Source organism: Schistocerca gregaria, chromosome 9 (assembly GCF_023897955.1).
Source record: "Schistocerca gregaria isolate iqSchGreg1 chromosome 9, iqSchGreg1.2, whole genome shotgun sequence".
Classification (NCBI taxonomy): domain Eukaryota; kingdom Metazoa; phylum Arthropoda; class Insecta; order Orthoptera; family Acrididae; genus Schistocerca; species Schistocerca gregaria.
Window position 1 is genome coordinate 73,516,592 of NC_064928.1, and position 24,951 is coordinate 73,541,542.

Genomic DNA, 24,951 nt, shown 5'->3' on the forward strand with positions numbered 1-24,951 from the left:
GTAACAAGTATGGTGATTACTTTTCAATGGAACCAATCCATGGTCCTTCTGTGGCGAATGTTCGGTTTTCATTTGACTGCCCCTTGTAACACGAAAATCAACGCTCAATATTCTAATCACACTCCGAAGTGCAAAGTACATGCAGATGCTGCAGAATAGCCGGCCGGGATGACCGAGCGGTTCTATGCGCTACAGTCTGGAGCCGCGAGGCCGCTACGGTCGCAGGTTCGAATCCTGCCTCGGACATGGATGTGTGTGATGTCCTTAGGTTAGTTAGGTTTAAGTAGTTCTAAGTTCTAGGGACTGATGACCTCGGATGTTAAGTTCCATAGTGCTTAGAGCCATCTGAACCATTTTGCTGCAGAATAGCGCTGTAGGCTGCAGCATCACATGGTACACTGCCCCTCGTCGCTGTGCATAACCCCACCACTCGCCTTCTTATGTGGACACCACTAAAGAGATGGAGCACAAGCTCTGATTGGGGAAGAATGAGGGATGATACCAACCAAGCCTTTTGAACGCAACAATCCCAGAATTTGCCCTAAACATTTTTGGAAAATCATGGAAAGCCTGCATCTGAATGGCTGGGAGGTGATTTGAACTGACGTCCATTATCTTACCACTAAGAAACATTGATGGGCAGAAAGATTATGACCACAACCCACCACAGGACTGAACGCCGCCTGGTGGTGTCACCGGCAGTTGAAGCAGTAAGGGAAACATTTAACAGGAGCTGTGACGAATGGGGGATCATTCCAGCGAGAATGTGGTCCAAAAATGGGGAAATCTACTGATATAACCGACTTCCTCAGACAGACAGACTACAATGGACCAGTTCTGAGAATTAATATATCATAAACGGTGGAGCTTGTTGGTTGTTTGCGTGCTGATGCTCTCAGTATCTACAGATAGTAGCTGAAGGACCATGAAATGATGAGTAGGTGACAAGATTTAGGAGGTACACACCTCATCACAAACCACAGAGGTCGGAACTTGCCCACACTGCAAACCGGGACAGGCAATGATCTGTGTCACTCAAGTGTTTATGAGCACATCGTTCAGTGCACATTGTTCAACGTGGGGCAAAACTGCAGACGACCTTTATGTGTTCCCATGTTGACAACAGCATCAGTTACTACTACAGTGGACATGGGATCGTCGAGATTGGATCATCGATCAATGGAATCGTGTCACCTGATCAGATGAGTCAAATTTATTGTTACATCAGCTCGATGGACGAGTCCAGATACACCACCAAGCGATAGCCCGCAACATGGACCACACCACAGATGCACTTCGCAGGGGCAGTATTATGCTATGGGGGCATTTACCTGGACCGAAGGGGCCTAACAGCTGTGAACTACCTGAGAATTATTGCGTATCACGTAAATCATTTCGTGTCTCATTTCTTCCACAACAGCAGTGGCATCTTCTGACAGGATAACTGTCCTCCTCACAAGGCCAGAATCAGGTCACCGTTGTTTGAGGATTACAATAGGGAACTGACATTCATGTCTTGTCATTCAAATTAGCCTGATCTGATTCGGTTAACTCGGAACCCAATCGAACATATCTAGGGTGCTATTGGGCATTTGCTCTGCAGCACAAACCACTGGTCTGTAATTTACGAAACCACTCCACACAGAATGGCTGCTGTATTGGGTTCGAAAGGTGGAACAACACGTTATTCACGTTATGTGCCATCACCTTTTGGCTCGTCAGCGTCGCTCACTCGTCAGTACTTGAAGAGTGAAATGAAAATGATACAGTTGAATGATATTTTAAAATATTGAAAATGGCTGCATGCAGCAATTGTAGAAAGGAATCTTCTTGAGGATAAAGTGAAATACAGCCAATCAGTTGCAGAAAAGAAAGCTCTATTCAAACCCGGTTACTAGGTTTCACTATGTTTAAAAACGTATTCTTCAGAAGGATCAGTGGTTCCACCTACAACAATTAACATTCCACACATGTTAAAATATAGGTATACAGAAATTTGGAAAATAAGTCACTACCACACAAGGAATTATTTACACTCACTTGTTACACAATGTTGAGGAGGCACAATAAAATCTTAGACATGAGAAACCAATAACAGATAGAATTCACCTCTATAATGCTGATCATTGTTATAGTGGACTACAAAAATGTAACTAATGAATGGACATTGTTCCAATGTTTTGTAGGTTAAGGAAAGGTTTGGACGAGAGAGGGCAGTAATTGTCTATGGAGGATAGGTGACAGTAATATCACTAAAACAGATGAAAACAATAAAAAAATTAAAATAGTAACCTAGAAACAAGGAATTTAGTGACCATATGCTAATATGTAGACCCAACATACGGCGTTTTATTAAGTTACAGTACAACCTTTTTTAAAACCAGTGAATTATGCAAACAATAAAATAACTTAAACTATATCATTTGTGAGTGAAACTAGGGGGCTGAAAGCTAGGTCATTGTTTCAAATGATTGACTTCGCAAATGGAAGTAGGAGGAATTTATCAGCTGAGGCACACACTGTAGGTTAGGCATTTTAGGGAATGGTATGAATGGGTTTTACAGTAGGGATTGTTCTATTTGGAGTTGTTAATTATATGATTCACAATCGAAAAATATTCTGTAAATATGGAAGCAAGAAATGTGAGACAAGAGTCATTCACAATTTGGATAGCCTTGTGGATCTATAAATTAGGTTTTGTACGAAGTCTTACTCAATTTCCTCATCTAGGATATCAGAAACAACTCTCTCAAATACATAAGATTCAATAGAAGTTTGGGAGTGAAACGAAGCAATAAGGCTTGGGGGCCAGTGGTTGCAACTGGAAATAAGTTACAATACAGATATTTACTAACGAAACTCGCTGTAAATAAGCCATCACAATTTGACAAGAACAGTTATGTCCATACCAACAACAGTAGAAGAAAAAAGATCTTTATTATCCATTATCAAAGCTCTCAGTGGCTCTGAAAGGAGTCCATATACAACGACAAAAACTTTAGATTATTCTCCCAGTAACATAAAATGCCTGACAGGTAGCAGAGGAAGTTCTAAATTTAACATACAGAATTATTTCTCCTGTCCATGGTCAGTGTTCTACTTAGAAAGTGATAGCCAGTAAAAAATACTACGATTTCAGTGAAGCTGCATGAGCTCTGTAAGTGTAGCTGTTTGAGTAGAAAGTAAAATTTAATGTGTTCATTAAGGTTAACACTAATCATGTACTCATACAGCCATCCTATGAACTGACTTGCTCCACATCTTTCTGATAAGAGAATCATTGAAATACTCTTAACTATGCAGCTAGAAGGAAACGATATCAGAATTTGAGGATTTACTATTGTTTAGTATTAAGATTTCTGGGGTATAGCTGGGAAATGTTCATTTATTTATTTATTATTATTTTTTGCTTATTTAGCACAAACACATTTGGACATTGAAAAATACATCCAACTGGCTGAGGAAGTCAAGGATATGTGGCATCAGAATAAAGTTGACATTATACCAATTATGCTATCAACTACAGGAGTCATACCACACAATATCCACCAGTATATCAATGCAATACAGCTACATGCAAACTTATATATACAATTACAGAAATCCGTAATTATAGATACATGTTCAATTACCCGAAAGTTCCTAAATGCAATATAACATATACCATACAGTTAAGAGGAATTCACACTTGGAACTAGTGTACCATAAGGCTGTTTGGCCAATAGTCCTGTAGTCTCTGAAATACTCCATGTCTTCCATGTGAGAATATTAGCATCTGGAAAAGCTTCAAGGCCACCATAATCTGCTTGATTGCCCCACACTACAGCAAGTGTGAGCCAAATACTACCTCCAAACACTGCCTGTACATCACAGGTAAAGTTCAGATGCAGTCCACGAAAAACATTGGGGCTCCAATTAACTGCTGCTTATTAAATTGACCAGCAAGGTCAATAACAATAGCCTTCAAGCTGCGATACACAGGTACACTGCGCCGCCAGCGACGACGCCATGCACGTCGCAGAGGCATTGCTGTGGCACGTTAACACACTTGCTGTAGTGTGGGGCAATCAAGCAGATTATGGTGGCCTTGAAGCTTTACCAGATGCTAATATTCTCACATGGAAGACATGGAGTATTTCAGAGACTACAGGACTATTGGCCAAACAGCCTTATGGTACACTAGTTCCAAGCATGCCATTTGTTTGAGTATAAGAAAGAAGATAAGGAAAGGAGATAAGGAATTTTATTGTCTATAATATATCATACAATCACCATTAATCTTTATTTTACAATTGCCATTGCCAACTTTGGCCCATATAAACATGTTTCACACTTACTCAAGCTTTCTTGCTGTACAGAAAAAACCCATTCCTACAAACGAAGAATGGTGTGGTACTTGATTACTATTGTGCTTGTCTAACGGTACTGGAAATATTCAGAAGGCAATTGTAGCACAGCATGCCTATAAAACATACACATACAGCATATGATGATCTTCCAGTCTTTGAGAAATGTGTAATGATTGACATAAGGGATCTTGGATAATTGTGCTGATACATCATATGAACAGTTGACCGTCGTGCAAAGACTGCAAAGTGATTGGGGGCAGGGTGGAGTGAGGACAACAGCATGGCAAGATCTAGTATGGGTCCATCTAGAACGATTATACCATGTGGAAATTGCAGTATTGTCAGACTGACTCTGACAAATGTAAAGACAACAGCAACTGAGATTTGAGCAAATGTTACAGGCAGAGTGTCACCACAACCAGTTGGGAACAGACTCCTGGAAGCTGGGTTGACATATCGATTTACCATGTGTCATTCACTGCTGACACCATACTAGAGAGTGCCATAGCGTAATGCTGTAATCAACTAGGACAACGGGTGGAAGTTTGTGGTGTTCAGTGGTGAGTCCTGCTTCCATTGCAGTGGTCACATTGATGGCAACATGACGACTAGAAAAAGACCACAGGAAGCAATGATTCTCGAGACCCATACCTTCATTGTTCCCAGAATTCTTGGGTGGGAAATATGGGATACAACAAGAGAACTGACATGATAGTTCTTGAACAGAAGCAGAATTCTCGCCAGTGTGTGAAGAATGGTGAATCCTGTTGTCATAACGTTCAAGAGGAGGGCATATAATGGCATATTCCGCAGGATAATGCAAAACCCCGAAATACGATTCACACCTCGAACGCCCATCTGGTCCCTTGCGTTATCCATAAAGCAGGTCTAGAATGCAGTGGTAGGACGCACTCATGCTAACATCCAGTCAGTAGCCCACACTAATACAACTCATAATGGACATTGAACGAAAACATTACTTATTCATGAACACAAATCATAATCAAAGTTGAAGAGCGACATCTGAATAATTTAATACCAGCTATGTGCTATTGTTTGATAAATATTGGACTGGTGTTTTATGGTACAACAATTTTAATGTTCATCACTATATACAAGGTGTAATGTGTATAAGTGGAGATATTTCTGTTGGTGACTGAGGACAGAGTGCTGAACAACATTACATCAGTATTTGCATCATTTTCAGACTAATAATTGTAGCTATTACAAGTCAGACGTTTTCAAGTTGGCTAATATCTCCCACTATGTGTAGCAAGAACAAGCTATCGAAGCTTATTGTCCCCTGGGTAGCAGGTCAGAAGTTGAAGTATGGATGCGCGGTCGCAAAACGGTGAGTCTATACGAACACGTGTAGTCCACTTAGTGGTGCAGAAAACATCAGGTCATAAAGTTTGTAGTGTGTTTATGGGAAGACTGTTCAACACATATAAAAAACTGCAAACACACTGATCTATATAAATATTAACATAGCAAATATAAAACTATCTACAATTATACCTGTTACATACTGTATGTAGCTTCATGTATATGCTGTGGAAGTCTAGGCACATCCAGAAGATTACATTGCAACATCCCTTCAGAATAAATTCTTGTGTTCATACTATTGTCAACAATGTCCTCTCAGTAATATGAAATACGAGTTATTACATTTATAACCTGTTTACCACGATGTGTTGTTGGGATCTGTTATCACTATTATATAGGCACACAAAATTATTTTAATAATAAACCATTTATGCAGTATGGTGCTGGTTGCATAGCATGTACAGCAAATGAGAATAAGTAAGTTGTATATTAGCTAAGTAAGAAATGACGGACAAAGTGGTTGCAACTAGCTCTGTAAGTGACTGTGTACCAGTCCGATTGGGAGATGTTTTCGTGAGCAGCACTAGCTCCCGTTGCCTACCCTGGCGGCTGCCCGATGCGGTGCTTACCTTCTGGTGCAGCCGCTGGACCTCGAGTTTGACGTCCACCTTGAAGTCCATGATGTTGGCCACGAGGTCCTTGTACTCTGCCGGAGGCAGCATCGAAGCCACCCCAGAGACGACGGGGTGAGGCGTGGCTGGGGGGTCGTTCAGCCTGTGCTCCACACTGCGGACCATGCCGCTGTCGCACGACTCCACCTGCAAAGTGCCGACATCACCAGCTCACGGCTCTCACTCAGGGTACTGCTGTCACATGACAAAAGATGCGACCTGCAAAGCGCTATAATCACCACCTCACATTTAGTGCTAAATGTCATTGTCACACGACGCTACTACAAATTGCTCACATCACTAGGTAGACGTTTTAGCTAAACATGAAACAACAGCTAGCACCCCTGGCAAAACGACCAAATCTTCACCCGAACGCCCACATAACCTTTATGACTTTTTTTACACAGATTTAGCAAATTTTATAAATCTTTAAGTAGGTTTAATAATAATGAAATACAGTGTAACATACTGTCTAGTGACATTCAATACCAGAACAGCATAGTTTAAAGATTTAGCACAGTAATTAGGAACGAAACTGAAGACATTCTATGATTTAGCATGTTTCAGAGCTCCACTTATGCTAGAATAATAGAAAATACGCAAGGTCTCCTTCCAGTGGTCTTATGATATCAGATGCTTCAACGATGCAGAGGACATGTTTGTTTACGACGTTTCAATTTAGAAAATTGGAAATTTGTGGTAAGTTTCTATGGGACCAAACTGCTGAGGTAATCGGTCCCTAGTCTTACACACTACTTAATCTAACTTAAACTAACTTACGCTAAGGACAACACCCACACCCACGCCCGAGGGAGGCCTCAAATTTCTGACGGGGATGGGGGCGGTTAGGGGGAGGAGTGAGCCGCGCGAACCGTGAAAAGGCGCCTCACACCGCGTCGCTACATCCCGCGGCTTCATTTTAGATAAATGATTCCCACAGCGGTCTATATCGACCTCCAGCGGCCGACTGCAACCTGAACCTGATCCATATTGACGAAAAAAAAGAAAAAAAAAGAATGGAGGTACATTGGATGTGACTGTGGGTCCACGAGAGTCGATCTCATTTGGGCAAGTCGCTACCAAATTTCTGAACTGCTCACGTATACATCATTGCACTTGTCACTGGCTAAGAGGGAGGGTGGAACAACTCTCTATTTTAGATTTTCTGCCTGCAACATTCATCGACCTTTGTCTGAGGACAGCACACGATATCTTAGTGCTGCCAGTGACGATTCAGGAACAGCTTCGTCACTTAAGTAGAGATTTATTAATTTATGACACAACAGTCACTTCGTAGTGGCCACACACAACGTTCTGTGTTACTTCGATGAGTGGGCCGAAGTCAACATTTTTCTGTTGACTTCTACCAATGCAGAACCAGGGAATCCTCGTTCATCCTTTGTGAACTGACCATAGTTACCTAAAATGAATGTAAGGGAAAGATTTGTCTGATGTGATAAAGAAGGAACAGGAATCGATTTAGAAAAGGTAAGGGATCCAGTGCTAGAATCAGAATGTAATAGAATTTTAAAGGACTTAAGATCAAATAAGGAAAAAGGTATCGATAATATTCCATCAGAATTACTAAAACCATTGGAGGAAATAGCAAAAAAAGGACTACCTACGTTGGTGTGTAGAATGTATGACTCTGGCAATATACCGTCTGACTTTTGGAAAAATATCATCCACACAATTCCGAAGACGGCAAGAGCTGACATTTGCGTGAATTATTCCACAATCAGCTCATACATCCAAGTTGCTGACAAGAAAATACACAGAAGAATGGAAAAGAAAACTGAGGACGTGTTAGATGACGATCAGTCTAGCTTTAAGAAAAGTAAAGGCACGAGGGAGGCAATTCTGACGTTTCAGTTGATAATGGAAGCAAGACTAAAGAAGAATCAAGACACGTACATAGTATTTGTCGACCTAGAAAATGCGTTCGAGAATGTGAAAAGGTGCAAGATGTTGGAAGTTCTGAGAAAAATATGGGTAAGCTATCAGCGGAGACGAGTAAAACACAATATGCACAGGTGCCGAAAAGGTAAAATAAGAATGGAAGACCAAGAATGAAGTGCTTGGATTAAAATAGGGTGTTCAAATGGTTCCTGAGCACTATGCAACTGAACTTCTGAGGTCATCAGTCCCCTATAACATAGAACTAATTAAACCTAACTAACCTAAGGACATCACATACATCCATGTGATTCGAACCTGCGACCGTAGCGGTCGCCCGGTTCCAGACTGTAGCGCCTAGAACCTCACGGCCACTCCGGGTGGCAAAAGGATGTAAGACAGGGATGTTGTCTTTCACCCCTACTGTTCAATATGTACTTAGCAATGATGGAAATAAAAGAAAGGTTCAGGAATGGAATGAAAATTCAAAGGGTATCAATGATAGTTTCGCTGATGACATTGCTATCCTGATTGAAAGTGAAGAAGAATTATATGATCTGCTGAATGTAATGAACAGTCTAATGAGTACAGAATATGGACTGAGAGTAAATAGAAGAAAAATGGATGAGAAGTAGCTGAAATGAGAACAGCGAGAAACTTAACATCAGGATTGATGGTCACGAAGTAGATGAATTTAAGGAATTCTTGCTACCTAGACAGCAAAATAACGAATGACGGTCGGAGCAAGGAGGACATCAAAAGCAGATGGGCGTGTCTGGATTACGAGAAGTCTATTAGTATCAAATATAGGTCTTATTTTAGGAACAAATTCCTGAGAATATACGTTTGGAGCACAGCACTGTATGTTACTGTGGGAAAACCGGAACAGAAGCATTTGATATGTAGTGCTACAGACGAATGTTGAAAATTAGGGCCGGCCGGGGTGGCCGAGCGGTTCTAGGCGCTACAATCCGGTACCGCGCGACCGCTACGGTCGCAGGTTCGAATCCTGCCTCGGGCATGGATGCGTGTGATGTCCTTACGTTAGTTTGGTTTAAGTAGTTCTAAGTTCTAGGGAACTGATGACCTCATAAATTAAGTCCCATAGTTCTCAGAGCCATTTGAATCATTTTTTTTTTTTTTAATTAGGTGGACAGATAAGGTGGGAAACGAGGAGGTTCTACGCAGAATCGGAGAGGAAAGCAATATGTGGAAAACACTGACATGGAGAATGGATAGGGTGATAGGACATCTGTAAGGACATGAGGGAATTTCCATGGCACTAGAGGGAGCTGTAGAATGCCAAAACAGTAGAGAAAGACAGAGACTGGAATACGTCGAGCAGGTAACTGAGGATCTAGGTTGAAAGTGCTACTCAGATATGAAGAGGTTGGCACAGGAGAGAAATTCGTGGAAGGCCGCATCAAACCAGTCAGAAGACTCCTGACTCAAAACAAAAAAAGTCATATTGTTTGCCAGTGCCAGAGTAAAGTAGCTAAATAACTTCTTATCAGATTTTCTTTTCGTATGCGAGTGTGCTGACAAGTAATACCTCCAATTTTTAATGTGAAAACTCTTAAAGCTATTTAAACAAGCATTTTACATCTTTATTCTTCATATTCACATATTTACTTCTCAGTGTAGTCACCCTGACGTTAGGCATGTTTCTCCCAAAGAGAGGCCGGTTTCCTGATAGACAGTTTGACTCTGTTCACAGAGCCATAGGCCCACCTCTGCTTGCAGCGCTTCACCACTATCAGAGTGAAGTCGTCGAAAGTGTCCTTTAAGTTTTACAAACAGAACGAAATCGGATGGGGCCAAGGCGGGACGGTATGGAAGATGATCGTTGAAAATGAACCCAAGGCGTCGGGTTTGGTTCAAATGGCTCTGACCACTATGGGACTTAACTTCTGGGGTCATCAGTCCCCTAGAACTCAGAACTACTTAAACCTAACTAACCTAAGGACATCACACACATCCATGCCCGAGACAGGATTAGAACCAGCGACCATAGCGGTCGCGCGGTTCCAGATCGTAGCGCCTAGAACCGATCGGCTACCCCGGCCTGGGTTGGGTTGTTTGGGGGAGGAGACCAGACAGCGAGGTCATCGGTCTCATCGGATTAGGGAGAGACGGGGAAGGAAGTCAGCCGTGCCCTTTCAAAGGAACCATCCTGGCATTTGCCTGGAGCGATTTAGGGAAATCACGGAAGACCTAAATCAGGATGGCCGGACGCGGGATTGAACTGTCGTCCTCCCAACAAGGTGTCGGATTGTTGCAAATGTCCACACGTGTGGGCGAACATTTCGAATTCGAAACTTCATCACAACATTCCATTTGTCATGCACCTACAGTTTCGTCACACATCCCCATGTTACATGTTACTGTTCGGAGCCCTGTAGCGGCAGAGGGCTGAAAATATGTAAACATGAAGAATAAAGATATAGAATGTTGAGTTTTCACATAAAATATTCGGAGACGCTACTTTTCAGCACGCTCTCATAGTTACTTCGGTTACGTAGAGAGAAGCTGATCAATGCTTTGGATTCAGAGGGTTGTTTTTGACTGCTATGTCTCATCACACTTATCTAAATACATTAATTTATATTCACAGAGGAGTGATGCATAAAAATGGCTGAATCTAAAAAAAGAAATGTAGACAGTAAAGCACTGATTATATAAATTTGTGCTTCATTCCATCATTGCCAAAGAAAAGGTTATCTATGCGCCTTTTATAGAACAAGGTAAACACGCTATCAAAGCATTCTAACTGACGGTCATCCGAAAATGAATCACCCTGAAAAAACATGTGAAAGATTTGAAATACTTTCAAATAGTTAAGGAAAAATTTCAAGAGAGACCCATGGTGGGCAGTATTTTCGTTTCGACACCATTGAGTAGTGATGGTTCGTGGACTACGTACAATATCTTGCTAGTTATAGCAACGTCGGAGAACGGTATACCCTCGTGGAACAGTTCATTTTGTGTCACTGAAGAGGCTTCAAAAACTATTCTACACAAACTTGCTTATTAAATATTCAGAATAAACCCTTTGAGTAACATCACAATTCAAAGACGTATTGGTAAAATACGAATGAGAGGGGAGAAATATCCTAATTGAGTTGTACAATACGTTTCAGATGGTAACAATGAATATTCCGTTCAAGAATCACACGAGGAGGAGCTGTAATTGGAAAAGGCCGGGAGGTACAGGAAGATTTGAGTTAGATTGGATCATGGCAAGGCAGATTTTCCGAAGTCAGACAATGGATTGTAAGGCGTACCGAGGTGCAAATATAGACAGATACAATTTAGTAATGATGAGCATTAGGCTGAAGTTCAAGAGACTACTCAGGAAGAATTAATGCGCAAAGAGGCGGGGGGGGGGGGATACGGAGTTACTGACGAATGAAGAGATGCGCTATAGGTACTATGGTACTGAATAGCTCCTGAGGAAGTTTGGTTGAAGAGATACACCTCTAAAAAGGAAAGTCACGGAAGTTGGCGAGAAAAACATAGGTACAAGGAAGGTATCTGCGAAGAAACCATTAATAACAGAAGAAATACCACAGCTGACCGACAAAAGAAGGAAGTACCAAAATGTACAGTGGTATTTACGAAATACAAACCACTTAGGAATGAAATAAATAGGAAGTATAGGGAAGTTAAGGTAACAAGGTACGTGAAAAAAGTAAAAAAAAATCGAGAAATAAATGGTTGTCAAATGGATTGACTCAGCATACAGAAAAGACAAAACAACCTTCGCAGATAATAACAGTACGGGCGGTAACATTAAGAGTGCATGGAAATTCCACTGTTAAATGCAGAGCAGAGAAAGCAGACAGGTCGAAAGAATACATTGAGTGCCTCTGTTTGGGGGAATACTCGTCTATTCGCGCGATAGAAGAAAAACGGTAGTTGATGGGGATGAGATACTGAATCCAGTGTCAGATTCAGAATTTAGAAGAGCTATGGAAGACTTAAAATGGAATAAGTTGGAAGAGAAAGATAATATTCCATCATAATTTCTAGAATCACCGGGGGAAGTGGCAACAAAATAACTACTGACAATGTGCAGAATGTATGAGACTGGCGATACACCATCAGATTTTCGGACAAACATTATCCACACAGCTCCTAGGGCCTCAAGTGTCGAGAAATGCAAGAAATATCGCACATTCAGTTTAACACCTAATTCATCCAATTTGCTGAGAAAAGTAATAAAAAGAAGAATGGAAAAAACAGTTGAGTATCTGTTTGACGATGATAAGTTTGGATTTAGGAAGGGTAAAGGTACCAGAGAGCCAATTCTAATGTTGCGTTTGATAATGGAAGCAAGACTACAGAAAAATCGAGAAAGTTCATGCGATCTGTCGACCTGCAAAATGCGTTCGACGACGTAAAACTGTCTAAGATGTTCGAAATACTAAGAAAAATATGGGAAGGTATAGGAAAGACAGGTAACATACAATGTATAAGCTAAGAGGAAATAATAAGTGTGGAAGACCAAGAACGAAGTACGTGGTTTAAAAAGGATGTAAGATAGGGGTTTAGTCTTTCGCCCTACTGTTCAATATGTTCATCGAGGAAGTAATGATAGAAATAAATGAAAAGTTCAAGACATGGATTAAAATTCAAGGTGAAAAGATATCAGTGATAAGAATCGCTGATGAAATTGCTCTTCTCAGTGAAAGTGAAGAAGAATTGCGTGATCTGTTGAATGGAATGAACAGTCTAATGAGTATAGAATATGAATTGAGAGTAAATCGAAGAAAAACGAAAGTAATGAGAAGTAGCAGAAGTGAGAACAGCGAAAAACTCAACATCAGAATTGGGGATCACGAAATTTAATAATTCTGCTACCTAGGTAGCAAAATAAAGCATGTCGGAGGCAGCAAGATGCAGATAAAAAGGAGGCTAGTACAGGTAAAACAGGCGTCTATAGTCAAGAGAGGCCTGCTAGTACCAAGCATAGGTCTTAATCTGAGAAAGGAATTTCTGAGAATGTACCTTTGCAGCAAGGCATTTTATGTTAGTGAAACATGGATTGTAGGGAAACTGGAAAATATGAGAATGAAAGCATTTCAGATGTGGGGCTACAGAAGATTGTTTAAAATTAGGTGGAGTGATAAAATTAGGAACGAGGAGGTTCAAATAAGAATCGGCGAGACTGACAAGGAGAAGGGACAGGATTATATGACGGCTGTTAAGACATCACGGAATAACTTGCAAGGTTCTAGAGGGAGCTGCAGAGGGTACAATCTGTAGATGAAGACAGGGACTGGGATACATCTAGCAAATAGTAAAGGGCTTAAGTTGCAAATGCTACTCTGAGATGAAAAGATTCGCACTGGAGAGGAATTTGTTGTAGGCCACATCAAACCAGCTCAGAAGGCGGAAAACTGATGAAGTAAGTGTTGATACTGAAAGCAGCTAGTGTAATTATCTGCAAACGATCGGTTTCTCCTTATAAGTGGACGAGTCAGCTTTATCTAATGATAAAGCTTTGTTACTGGCATATATTAGTTTTCTTATGGAACAATACTTCCGCGAAGAAACACAATTCGTGGGAATTGTGACAAGAGACACTGAAGGCGAATCAGTATTTAAAATTTGGCAGATTATTTCATGGAAAAAGTGATCGCATTATGAAATATACTACCAGCTGCAGCAGTGCAGGAACCTACCATGTGTGGGTGGATTCATTAACACGTGGGAAAGTCTACAGTTGTCTCATAGTATTAGTTGCGATTGCAGATCTTCCGCAGACGACGTAAGAGGAAAATTTAACCGATAAAAATTTAAGCAATCTCACTATATCATGACAAATACCAGCCTCGTACAAAAACTTAGAAATATCTCTCAGTGCAGAAAGAGATAAAATTTTACATTTCACGAAACGCAAAATAAGTAATGCATTCCTACGCTAGGATTTACGAATGACACTTTAAATTGGTCAATCTACAAGAATATCTCGACGTAATTATATGTAAATATTTTATGTGTAGCGATCAAATATGAATAACTCTAGTTAAAGTAAATTGAAGAATTATTTTTTGTTCTGGTACCTTGAGACGGTAAACCTTTTACAGAAAGAAGTCTACATTTACATTCATACTTCGCAAACACTGTGCTTGGGCGTGTACCAGTTATTCCCTTTGCTGTTCCATTCGTAAATGAAGTGAGGCTAAAACGAACGTCTATTAGCCCGTGTACGAGCCGTAATTTCTCTTATCCTGTCTTTACAGTTCTTACATGAAATGAACTGGGCGTTTATAATTACATTTACGGCGTTCCGAGTCTGACGTGAAAGCAACACAGGATTTGGAAGCATCGCAGGTATACACATTAACTGGTGCGTTCGTTGAGTACGATAAAAAATTATACTTCCACTTCCTGCCACCAAGTGAAAATATGGCACTGTCAACAGACAGAATGCAGTGTGGTTGCAGGAAAAGGGGAGGGAGGACCAACGACGATAATGGCGGTTGTGGCACGATTGTAAGGATATGGTCACTACATAGGGCCTACAGCATCTGTTCAATGGGTTCCCCATCTCAGCAACATGCTGCACGCCGAACACGACATGTTTGACAATTGCTCACAGCATATCCGGTGTGTCGTCGTATGCTACCGTTCAGACCAGGAAGAGTCTGGGTACATACTGATAGACATGATCTTTCAGATAACCCCACAATCTCACTGGTGGCGGTGGTGGTGGTAAGTTCCGATTGGATTACACACTACTTAATCAATGTAAACTAACTTACGCTAAAGACAGCACACGCACCCATACACGAGGGAGGACCCTCCGACGGGGGGAGCCGCGCGAAACCGAACCGTGGCAAGGCGTCTGAGACCGCGCGGCTACCCTGCGCGACCCACAACCAGAATTCCCCGGATTTAGGTCGGGGAAATCTGGAGGGCCACACATCTTGAAACTGCCTTATGATGAAGAGGTATTTACAGAAGGTTTCTTGAAGCAAATCTTTCAGCTGGCGAGCGACATTTGGTGTCTCCCCATCTTGCAAGAAAATAGGGGTGTGGACACATTTGCATTCTTGCAAAGCTAGAATCACGTGTTGCATGAGGAGGTCCTTACAACGTGCAGATGTCCCTGTACACGTAACAGGCCCACGAGGTGTCATTTTCTCGAAGAAAAACGGGCCGAGAATGAAGGACCTTTGAAACCGCACCATACTCACATAAGCTGAATGTAAGGATGTTACTGTACAACATGTGATGGAGTAGAACCCCATATACGACAGTTCTGTGCGTTCGCGGCACCGTGCAGCGTAAAATCGGTCTTCTCCATTCAAAGAACATTCCCCGGCCACATATCATCCATTTACACGCGTGCCAAAAAACGAAGGGTAACCTCACGGCGTTATAGCATATCTTGAGGCTTCTTTCCGCGCACATTCTGATCTTGCTTAAAATGCGCCGTAATGATGACCAGCGGAGAGAGTGATTCCCATGACACAGCTTTAGCACTGGCTGCAGAATCCGATGCATGAGCTGCACAGTCGGCTGCACCTACAGTAACTTCATCAACAGCTGACATTGGAATGGGATGCTTCTGTCTCCCTTACCACCTGTTTCTTCAGATTCGTTGAACATATTCTTTAGGCCCTTTTATTGACATGGGGCTTCTTCGCAGCTATTTCTGTCGGCGGTATTCCCACAATGCAGCGTTGCTGTTGTTGCTGTCCTGATAAAACACCTTTACCGGCAGTGGACAGTCTTTGTTCTCAATAGCCATTGAGTTTCCTAAAAAGAACATCAACCTTCTTAATTATTTACACCAAAACACTTCACAAAAAACATCAACGTGCATCGCAAGTGACAAATAGCATACCAACGTCGAAACAGTAAACATTTCACATTTTGTGTGCTTACAGCACCATATTTTCATCTGGTGGCAGAATAGTGAACTACTGTTCTTTTCCAGCATACTCCGCAAGCGCGCAGACTAATAAAGGTATATACGGTGTTACAGCGTCCTATAATGTATACAGACCACTAGTAACACTGTCAGTAAGTTGGCGGCAGTAGAAGCATTCTGCAGTTAGCTCAAAATGCCAGTTCTCTACAAATTTTCATTAATTTTTCGCGAAAAGAATGTCATCTTGCTTCCAAAGATTCCCATTTGAGTTTATAAAGCATCTGCAAAACACTGATGTGTTTCCCACAAACTCGACCCTCACCACCCACTTGTCTCGCCCATCCTCTCCCAACCCCGCCCGCTGCCGCGCCTGTATTTCCACGTCCCACCCGATCTCCATCTCTTCACCCTCCTTACCCTCTCCCAAGGTGGCTTCCGGCAGCTCCCCCTCCCTGATGATGTCCTCCTCCCCTCCATCTACCCCTCTTATCAACTTTGATCCTCCCTCCCTCTTCCTCTGTCTGTTTCCTTTGGGTACCCTCCCTCCCTCCTCCCTTTCTCCCCACCCCTCCCCCGGGCTTCCTCTCCCCTGTCCCTCTCCCCCTCCTCCCATCTCCTCAGCCATTGGCATCTTTGTTCTCCCCTCCCCACCCTCTCCCCCCTCACCTTTCTTCCCCTCTTGGCAGTTCCCCGGACTCGCACACGCTACGTGGACTTTCGCGCGCCGGAGATCATCGCCATCTGTGTCTCGTGTGTGTGTGACGTCGTTTTGTGTTTTTAGTGTCCGTCGTCACGCTTCTACGTTCACTTGTGCCATCGGATTCGTCAGTGTTCTGTGTGCTGTGTCAACGTGTTTTCGGTGTCGTTATCGTCGAGTGTGAACGGCTCCGTGTTTTTTTTGTGTATCTGTGACCACTATTTTTTAGCCCGTCACTATGTCCTTTCTGTTTCTCCAACCTGTGTTCTGTCATTGTCAACACTATGGCTGAAGAGCGGCGTAGCATGCCGCTGACAGCCTACCTGTTTGTATAGGTATTGAAATAACAATAAAAGAAAAAAAAACAAAAAAAACTGATGTGTTGACGGAACTTACTGGTCACAAATCTAACAGCAAGTCTCTAAAATGGTTTGATGTCTTACTTTAATTTCACCTGGCTGGTATCCCAAAAGATCAGCATGACTGAAGAATGGGTCGAATTAGTCTTCTATACGCGGTTTCCTTTATACAGGACAGTCAGAAATGTTCTGAAAAGCTTGTGATGGTTTTGAGGGGTAGATGGTGCTGATAAATAATTGTTAGGGAAAAAATTCGATACGTTGCTCCGTTTCCGAGTTCATTAGCATTGTGTCTCGACTTTACCTTCGATAAGGATACAAGCTTAAGTAATGAATTAAAATTTGTACGAGGACCGCGACTCGAACGCAGGTCTTCTACTTTACTTACTGGACAGGTATGCTATCCACTACACCACCCTCACTTTACGTTTACCACAGCTGTATGGAATTCCATAACGCAGTGTTTTACTTACCTCAAACCTCAATTTACAAATAACTCATCTTCATTTTCCCTTCCTTGAATCGTCAGTATTGTCGAGGCTCTCTGCTAAAGGGGAAATCCAGCCTGCACCTTAAGCGGAGTTGGTCTACTAATCTAATGTAGTTACATTTTCTTGGTGTCATACTGAGTCACAGCTTTGTCTTAGATAAGCATAGAAGCTGAATTAAGGCATATTTCAAAATACTCATCAAGACATCTTGTATTCTTAAATATCGAGCGTGAAGCACAAATTTGACGCTGAAATTGACATTAAGAACACTATAACGTGTGCCTCTGCGGTTTATTTACAAAATGTGTGGTGTTTGTAATGCAGTAGTTTATTAACAGTCCATGACAGCCGTGAGGACCATGAGTAAAGAAATCGCTGCCCACTGGAAGACATTGCTGGAGCAGGCGACACGGCGATGAAAGAGGCGTCAGTGTAATTGGAGGTGTTAACCATTAGAAAACGGGTGTGGTGGGCTAAAACTGCAATACTGGCCTTACGACTTATCTTAGAAGAAAGGTTAAGGAAAGGCAAACCTACATTTCTAGCATTTGTAGACTTAGAGAAAGCTTTTGACAATGTTGACTGGAATACTCTCTTTCAAATTCTGAAGGTGGCAGGGGTAAAATACAGGGAGTGAAAGGCTATTTACAATTTGTACAGAAACCAGATGGCAATTATAAGAGTCGAGGGGCATGAAAGGGAAGCAGTGGTTGGGAAGGGAGTGAGTCAGGGTTGTAGCCTCTCCCCGATGTTATTCAGTCTGTATACTGAGCAAGCAGTAAAGGAAACAAAAGAAAAATTCGGCGTAGGTATTAAAATCCATGGAGAAGAAGTAAAAACTTTGAGGTTCGCTGATGACATTGTAATTCTGTCATAGACAGCAAAGGACTTGGAACAGCAGTTGAATGGAATGGACAGTGTCTTGAAAGGAGTATATAAGATGAACATCAACAAAAGTTAAACGAGGATAATGGAATGTAGTCGAATTAAGTCGGGTGATGCTAAGGGAATTAGATTAGGAAATGAGACACTTAAAGTAGTAAAGGAATTTTGTTATTTGGGGAGCAAAATAACTGATGATGGTCGAAGTAGAGAGGATATAAAATGTAGACTGGCAATGGGAAGGAAAGCGTTTCTGAAGAAGAAAGATTTGTTAACATCGAGTATTGATTTAAGTGTCAGGAAGACGTTTCTGAAAGTACTTGTATGGAGTGTAGCCATATATGGGAGTGAAACATGGACGATAACTAGTTTGGACGAGAAGAGAAGAGAAGCTATCGAAATGTGGTGCTACAGAAGAATGCTGAAGATTAGATGGGTAGTTCACATAACTAATGAGGAGGTATTGAATAGAATTGGGGAGAAGAGGGGTTTGTGGCACAACTTGACCAGAAGAAGGGATCGGTTCGTAGGACATGTTTTGAGGCATCAAGGGATCACAAATTTAGCATTGGAGGGCAGCGTGGAGGGTAAAAATCGTGTAGGCAGATCAAGCGACGAATACACTAAGCAGATTCAGAAGGATGTAGGTTGCAGTAGGTACTGGGACATGAAGAAGCTTGCACAGGATAGAGTACCATGGAGAGCTCCATCAAGCTAATCTCAGGACTTGTGATATTCGCTATTTGTAACTTAATTAAAACAGCAAATACGAGTAGCTAATAATTTCAACCAGAAGGCAAATACTTGTTTATAAATAATGATTAATGTATAATAAGGGAATTTTCTAAATAATGTAATTCGTCGTCTTTGGGCGGCAATATAAAACCATTTTGTTCGTTGGAAAACAAATGAAGCCTTGGGCGCTAAAGACTTGTACTGTTTTTTTCTTAAGTAATACAGACGCAGATTTGTGGCGGTCTGATCTATTTTTTTACTAAATAAATAAAAACGTGTTCCGTCTGAGTGAAGTGTAAGAAGAACTGTTATAACTTATCGTGACGACGCACAGGTGACTCAAAAGGACAATGGCTATATAAAAGAACGCTCAATGGACATGATACGGACATAAAAATCTACCGTCATTGTAGTACTAAGCTTAAGGTACGATATATGTTTTAGTTATAATAAATATTTGTTCTGGGAATACTGAATCATTTAGCAGTGCTCATTCCTGTCATCTCCTCAATATTATTTTCATTTTAATTATGCATTTTGCTAAGATTACAGACACCAAGATCAGCAGTCCAATGTGCGTGATACATTGATAAAAAGAAAACTGCTTTATCGTCTTCTTGCATCAGCTTTAACACTGAATTTCCCTTTCGTGTGATGTTACAGTTGTTTTTGCGTCCTAAAGAACTTTCTGGTCCCTTAGGAGGTTGTTTTGTCGTAACAATAACTTCACGACCGGGTATGATCGTATCTACGATCATGAAGTAATTAGAAAGACTGGCTCAAGCCACGCAAAACTGCAAGTAAAAACTATTCACATTTCATAATGCAATATTTTATGACAATGGTCAATCCATGATTCTTACGCCAAGTGTGATTGATAAAACAGTAAGCGAAATCTCAAACTCCAACTTTTCCATTAAATAACAACCTCACTTTTATTTTGTAAAATCACAGACTAAGACCACAACAACAACAACAGGCTGAAACTGGTTATGGAATTGAAATGACGCATTTTGAAGAAACTTTTGACTAGTTGCGGAGGACACGAACAAAAAAATCAACGTTTGACAATTTTTTAAAGAGTTCTTACTAGACATTCGTGAAACAGAGATTTTTATACGATGATAAGAGACAGATACAGAAGACATTTAAAGAGAAAAATTCCTCCATGCAACTGTACCCATGCAGATCTGGGCTTTACCTTACGAAGGCTTCCTGGACGGTTGTAACGGTCTTCGATCTCGACGATTTCCTCCATTGTGTCCTGCCTCGTCATCGGCTTCGGCAGCTTCGGGAACACCTGCGTACAAAACAGTTATTATTTGTGACCTTATTCGCCCACTCGTTCAGCTACGTCTTTCAGTAGCAAAGTAGGAGCAATTGTCACGTTACTTTTATTCTAACACAAATAATCTGTTCCATAAAACAGAGGCAAAAGGGTCTTTCATAACACAATAATTGTAACGTTTCAACAAGACTTTATAATCATTACAAATTATTCTTTGCAGTTGTCTGCAAAACTAAGAATGTATTGTTGTTGTTATCTTTAGTCTGAAGACTAATCTGACCCAGATCTCTACGCTAATCTATTATGTATTGTCTCTTCAGCTCTGCATAACTATTGCAACCCACATCCATTGGAACCTGTTGACTATGTACAAGTCTTGGTGTCGATCTGCAATTTTTGTCATCTGCAATTTTTTTCATCACCAAAGGCCGTAGAAGGTGTGTCCGATCAACTGATTCATAATCATGTTGTTGTATCCATTTCTTTTTTCCCCATCTCGATTCAGTGTCCCCTGTTTAGTTTCTGTGTACACCGATCTAATCTTCAGTATTCTTCTGTAGCACCACATTTCAAAATCTTCAGTCCCGCTGTCTGAACAGCCTATGTCTACGTTCGACCTTCCTTCAAGGCTACACTCCAGACAAACATATCCATAAAAGATTTCTTAGCGCTTAAATTCATATTAAATGTTAAAAATTTCCTCTTTTTCAGAAATACTAGTTGTGGTAACAGCCAATGCGTATTTTATATCCTCTCTATATCTCGCATCATCAGTTATTTTGCTGCCGAGATGTCAAAGTTCATCTGCTACTTTCAGTGTCTCATTTCCTAATCTAATCCCGTCAGCATCCCCTGATTTACTTCGAGGACATCGAGGACATTCCACTACTCTTCTTTTACTTTTTCTGGTTTTCATCTTACAATCACTGTTCAAGATAATATTCAGTCTGTTCAGCTGCTCTACGAAGTCCCTTGTGATCTCTGATAATTACACTGTCATCAGAGAACCTCCATGTTTTTATTTCTTCTCCCTGAACTTGTATTACTTATACAAAAAAGACCACTTTTGGTGTCAGTGCACGAATGTGGTAGAACGTGCAAAAACAATAACTACACATACAAAAAATGTATTGTGTGACTTACTTGTCTGTCACGTATCTTTCATTAAAACTAAAAACTACACGAATTACAGTATCAAAGCCTACATGAAAATCATGTCTCAGACCTGATGCGAAGAATCTGAAGATGGTTTTTAGGTGCTAAAACACTACAATGCCATAAACTGACGCTTAACGATTAGTTGATAAACAGATCATAATAAATGGAGCAGTAGTTTATTTATCCTTCCTGCAAGAAGCTGATTTACCGAAATCACAAAAAACTTCAATCAGAATGGACACACTGATACTGGAATTTCGCTTTGTAAAACGCCCGGTGAGGCTGTTCTACGAAACTGCTTTTTATGTCGTTGTGGTCCTTTGCGCGACTGGGTTGATGTAACTCTAGACCCTAGCCCTTCCTGGTGGGCCTCTTCATCTTTGCATAACTGTGGCAAACCACGTCGTTTTTAACCTGATTATAGAGACAAGCGTCGGTGTGCCTCTGCGATTTTATGACTCAAACTTCTTGTTATTGCCAAATTAAATATTAGTTGAAGGCCGAAAATGTGTCCTATGTTTTAGTCAAGTCCTGCCATAAATTTTATTTTCTCCCAGTTCAACTCAGCACTTTTTCATTAATTATCCAATCTACCCACCTAAACACCAGTATTCTTCTCCAACAATACTCTTTCAAAATTCTCTTTTTTCATGTTGTCTATACTGTTTGTTACTCACTTTAAGCTTAAATAACGGGTTTTCGCGTTTAGCTTCCGTGATGTGACGGGAACCGGTATTAGCATTGGATGTACTACGTAACCTAAGAACATTGGACTTGCAATAGCTACGAGGTGTCCGCGACGTAAGAACGACTTGGAATTTTGCGCCATTTTGTCATGTGACGGTTGGTAGCCGTATTTTCCCTTGTTGTCCTTCCCATTTGTATCCTGCTAGCTTTTTATAGTGAGCATCGTTGTTTGATGTTTATTTTCGTCATGGAGGAGATGACAACTGAGCAACGTATCCAAATGATAAAATGTTATTACAAAAACAGTGAAAGACGCACGGCAACCATTTTGAATTGCGTGTGACACTCGGACGAAATGCTGCTCCAACCGAATCATCAGTTCAGAAGTTTGAGACCACAGGTTCTGTCTCAAACGATAAGAAAACGGGACGACCGCGTTCTGTTCGAACACAGGAAAACATTGCTGTCGCACGTGACAGAAAATCGGTTCGCCGACAAGCTCAACAATTGAATTTATCACCAAGTTCACAGCACGAAACCTTAAAAAAAAAAAAAAAGATTGAACTTACACAAGAGTTGAAGGCTGCAGGTCATGGAATGAGACATCGATATTTCCTAAATGGGGCTTGGCGCTTCCACCTCAGTGGGTACGTCAATAAGCAGAACAGCAGAATTTGGAGTAACGGAAATCTGCTAGTGGCTGTGCAAGGTGAGATGCATCCGCAACGCAGGACTGTGTGGTGTGGGTCCTGGCCCGTAATTTTTGAAAATGTTGAGGGAGCTGCCGTCACTGTGAACACAGATCTTCACCGAAACATGCTTTCTGATTGAGGTTCCCCTCTTATTTATGAAAGTGACGGTTTTTGGTTTCACCAAGATGATCCGACATGTCACACATCCAGTGAAACGATTGCTCAACCAAACCGGGAGTGGCCTACCAGATCATGTGATCTTACGCTTTGTGACTTTTGTGTGTGTGTGTGGGGGGGGGGGGGGGGGGTTGTGATATCAAAAGTGTACGTGAACAAACGACAAACGATACACCAACTGAAGGATGAAATTAAAAGGGTTATTAACGGCTTCCCAACAGATGTCTGTAATAGCGTCATCGAGAACTTCAATGAACGCATTGCTCGTGGCCGTGCGGCCTAAGGTGGTCATATGGACGATATAATTTTTCATGTATATATATATATGGAAGAAGTTACTTAATGTGTTTGTAGAAAGAGCTTTACACTTTCAATAAATTTTGTATGTTCTATGCACTTTTAATATTCGTCCCTACTTTCCGGGCGCCCTCAACTTTCAGAAAAGACTTCCTCGCACTTAAATTGTACAATATTTTTTATTCCCATATTCTCCTTTTTCAGGAAAAGCTTTCAATATGGATATCGGACCAACCTGCAAACAATAATTTCATACAAGCCAGACAAAAATATTTTCAATTGGCAACACACAACTTTCAAAAATAATCCCTTGGACTAAAATGATACATGTAAGCTGGCGTGCAAAACTTAAGGACGAGAGTAACTTTCGCATGCTGTGTCACTCACAAGTAACATAGCTCGACCAAACTTGGAACACAGAAGGAACTGCTACAGTATAATACAGAAGGTGACTGAAAGAAATGAGCAATGAGACGAATATGGTGACACTTTTATTCAAAGACAATAACCAAACAGAAGTCACCGCGATTCATGATGGTTCCGTGGACATTAAAAAGACGGGACACGGTTTTTGATAGTTTTTGTGATCGTAACGGACGGCAAAACATGCTCTGGAATATACTCCCAAGGTAGTCACGAGGCCGATATGGATTTCTTGTGGTAGTGCATTTCATTCCTCCAACAGCCGGCTTGACATCTCTCTGCATGTGGATGTGATCCAATACGCCTCCCCAACGTATCCCACAAGTCTCGAAAGTAACTTACGATGTTCGGCCACACTGAAAGGGTCTGGTTCTAAATTACATGAGCAACTGTTCTTGATTCGAAATCTGGAATATTTACTGTTTGTTCTTTAGCGAATAAATTTCGGGACACCCTGGTTTGCTAACGGCGTCGTCGGTAACATGACCTATGCCATAACGCAGTGAAGATATTGATGTGTCTTAGTACTTACATACGACCGTGACACCTTAAACGAGAAGTAACTGAAATTGGATATAGTTCCTGACTAAAGACTATGAAGAAAAGAACCTTATTTCAAGATAGAAACACACAACTTTCGATGTATTACAAGTATTTGAAAATTAGTTATTGATTTCATATTGTTTCATTATTTTCACTCGATTTAGCGAAATGTATGAAATGTAAATGACTGTTTTGTTAAAAAACTAGAGGTGATCGGTAAAAGCGGATATCGGTTTAATAGGTACATAAAAAACGCTTTACACACATTGTTGACGAACTGTTACATTCTGTTCCAGACCATTGCATCGTGTACAAAGGGGAATTAATGGAGGAGAAGGTAACTCCGGAGCCTGTAAAAACAGTTTGTAGAGCAAAATGTAACTACAATATTTCTG

The 24,951-nt window shown here is 41.1% G+C and overlaps 1 protein-coding gene across 1 annotated transcript in view; it reads right to left on the reverse strand.

Annotated features, from left to right (window-relative positions):
• LOC126292291 (potassium voltage-gated channel protein eag) overlaps positions 1-24,951 on the reverse strand; it is a 1,528,023-nt gene that overhangs the window by 19,260 nt on the left and 1,483,812 nt on the right. Inside the window, exons 16-17 of the mRNA XM_049986211.1 lie at positions 20,493-20,591; positions 6,305-6,493 (exon numbers count right to left, since the gene is read on the reverse strand). Coding sequence (XP_049842168.1) covers positions 6,305-6,493; positions 20,493-20,591 — 288 coding nt within the window. The remainder of the gene's footprint in view (positions 1-6,304; positions 6,494-20,492; positions 20,592-24,951) is intronic.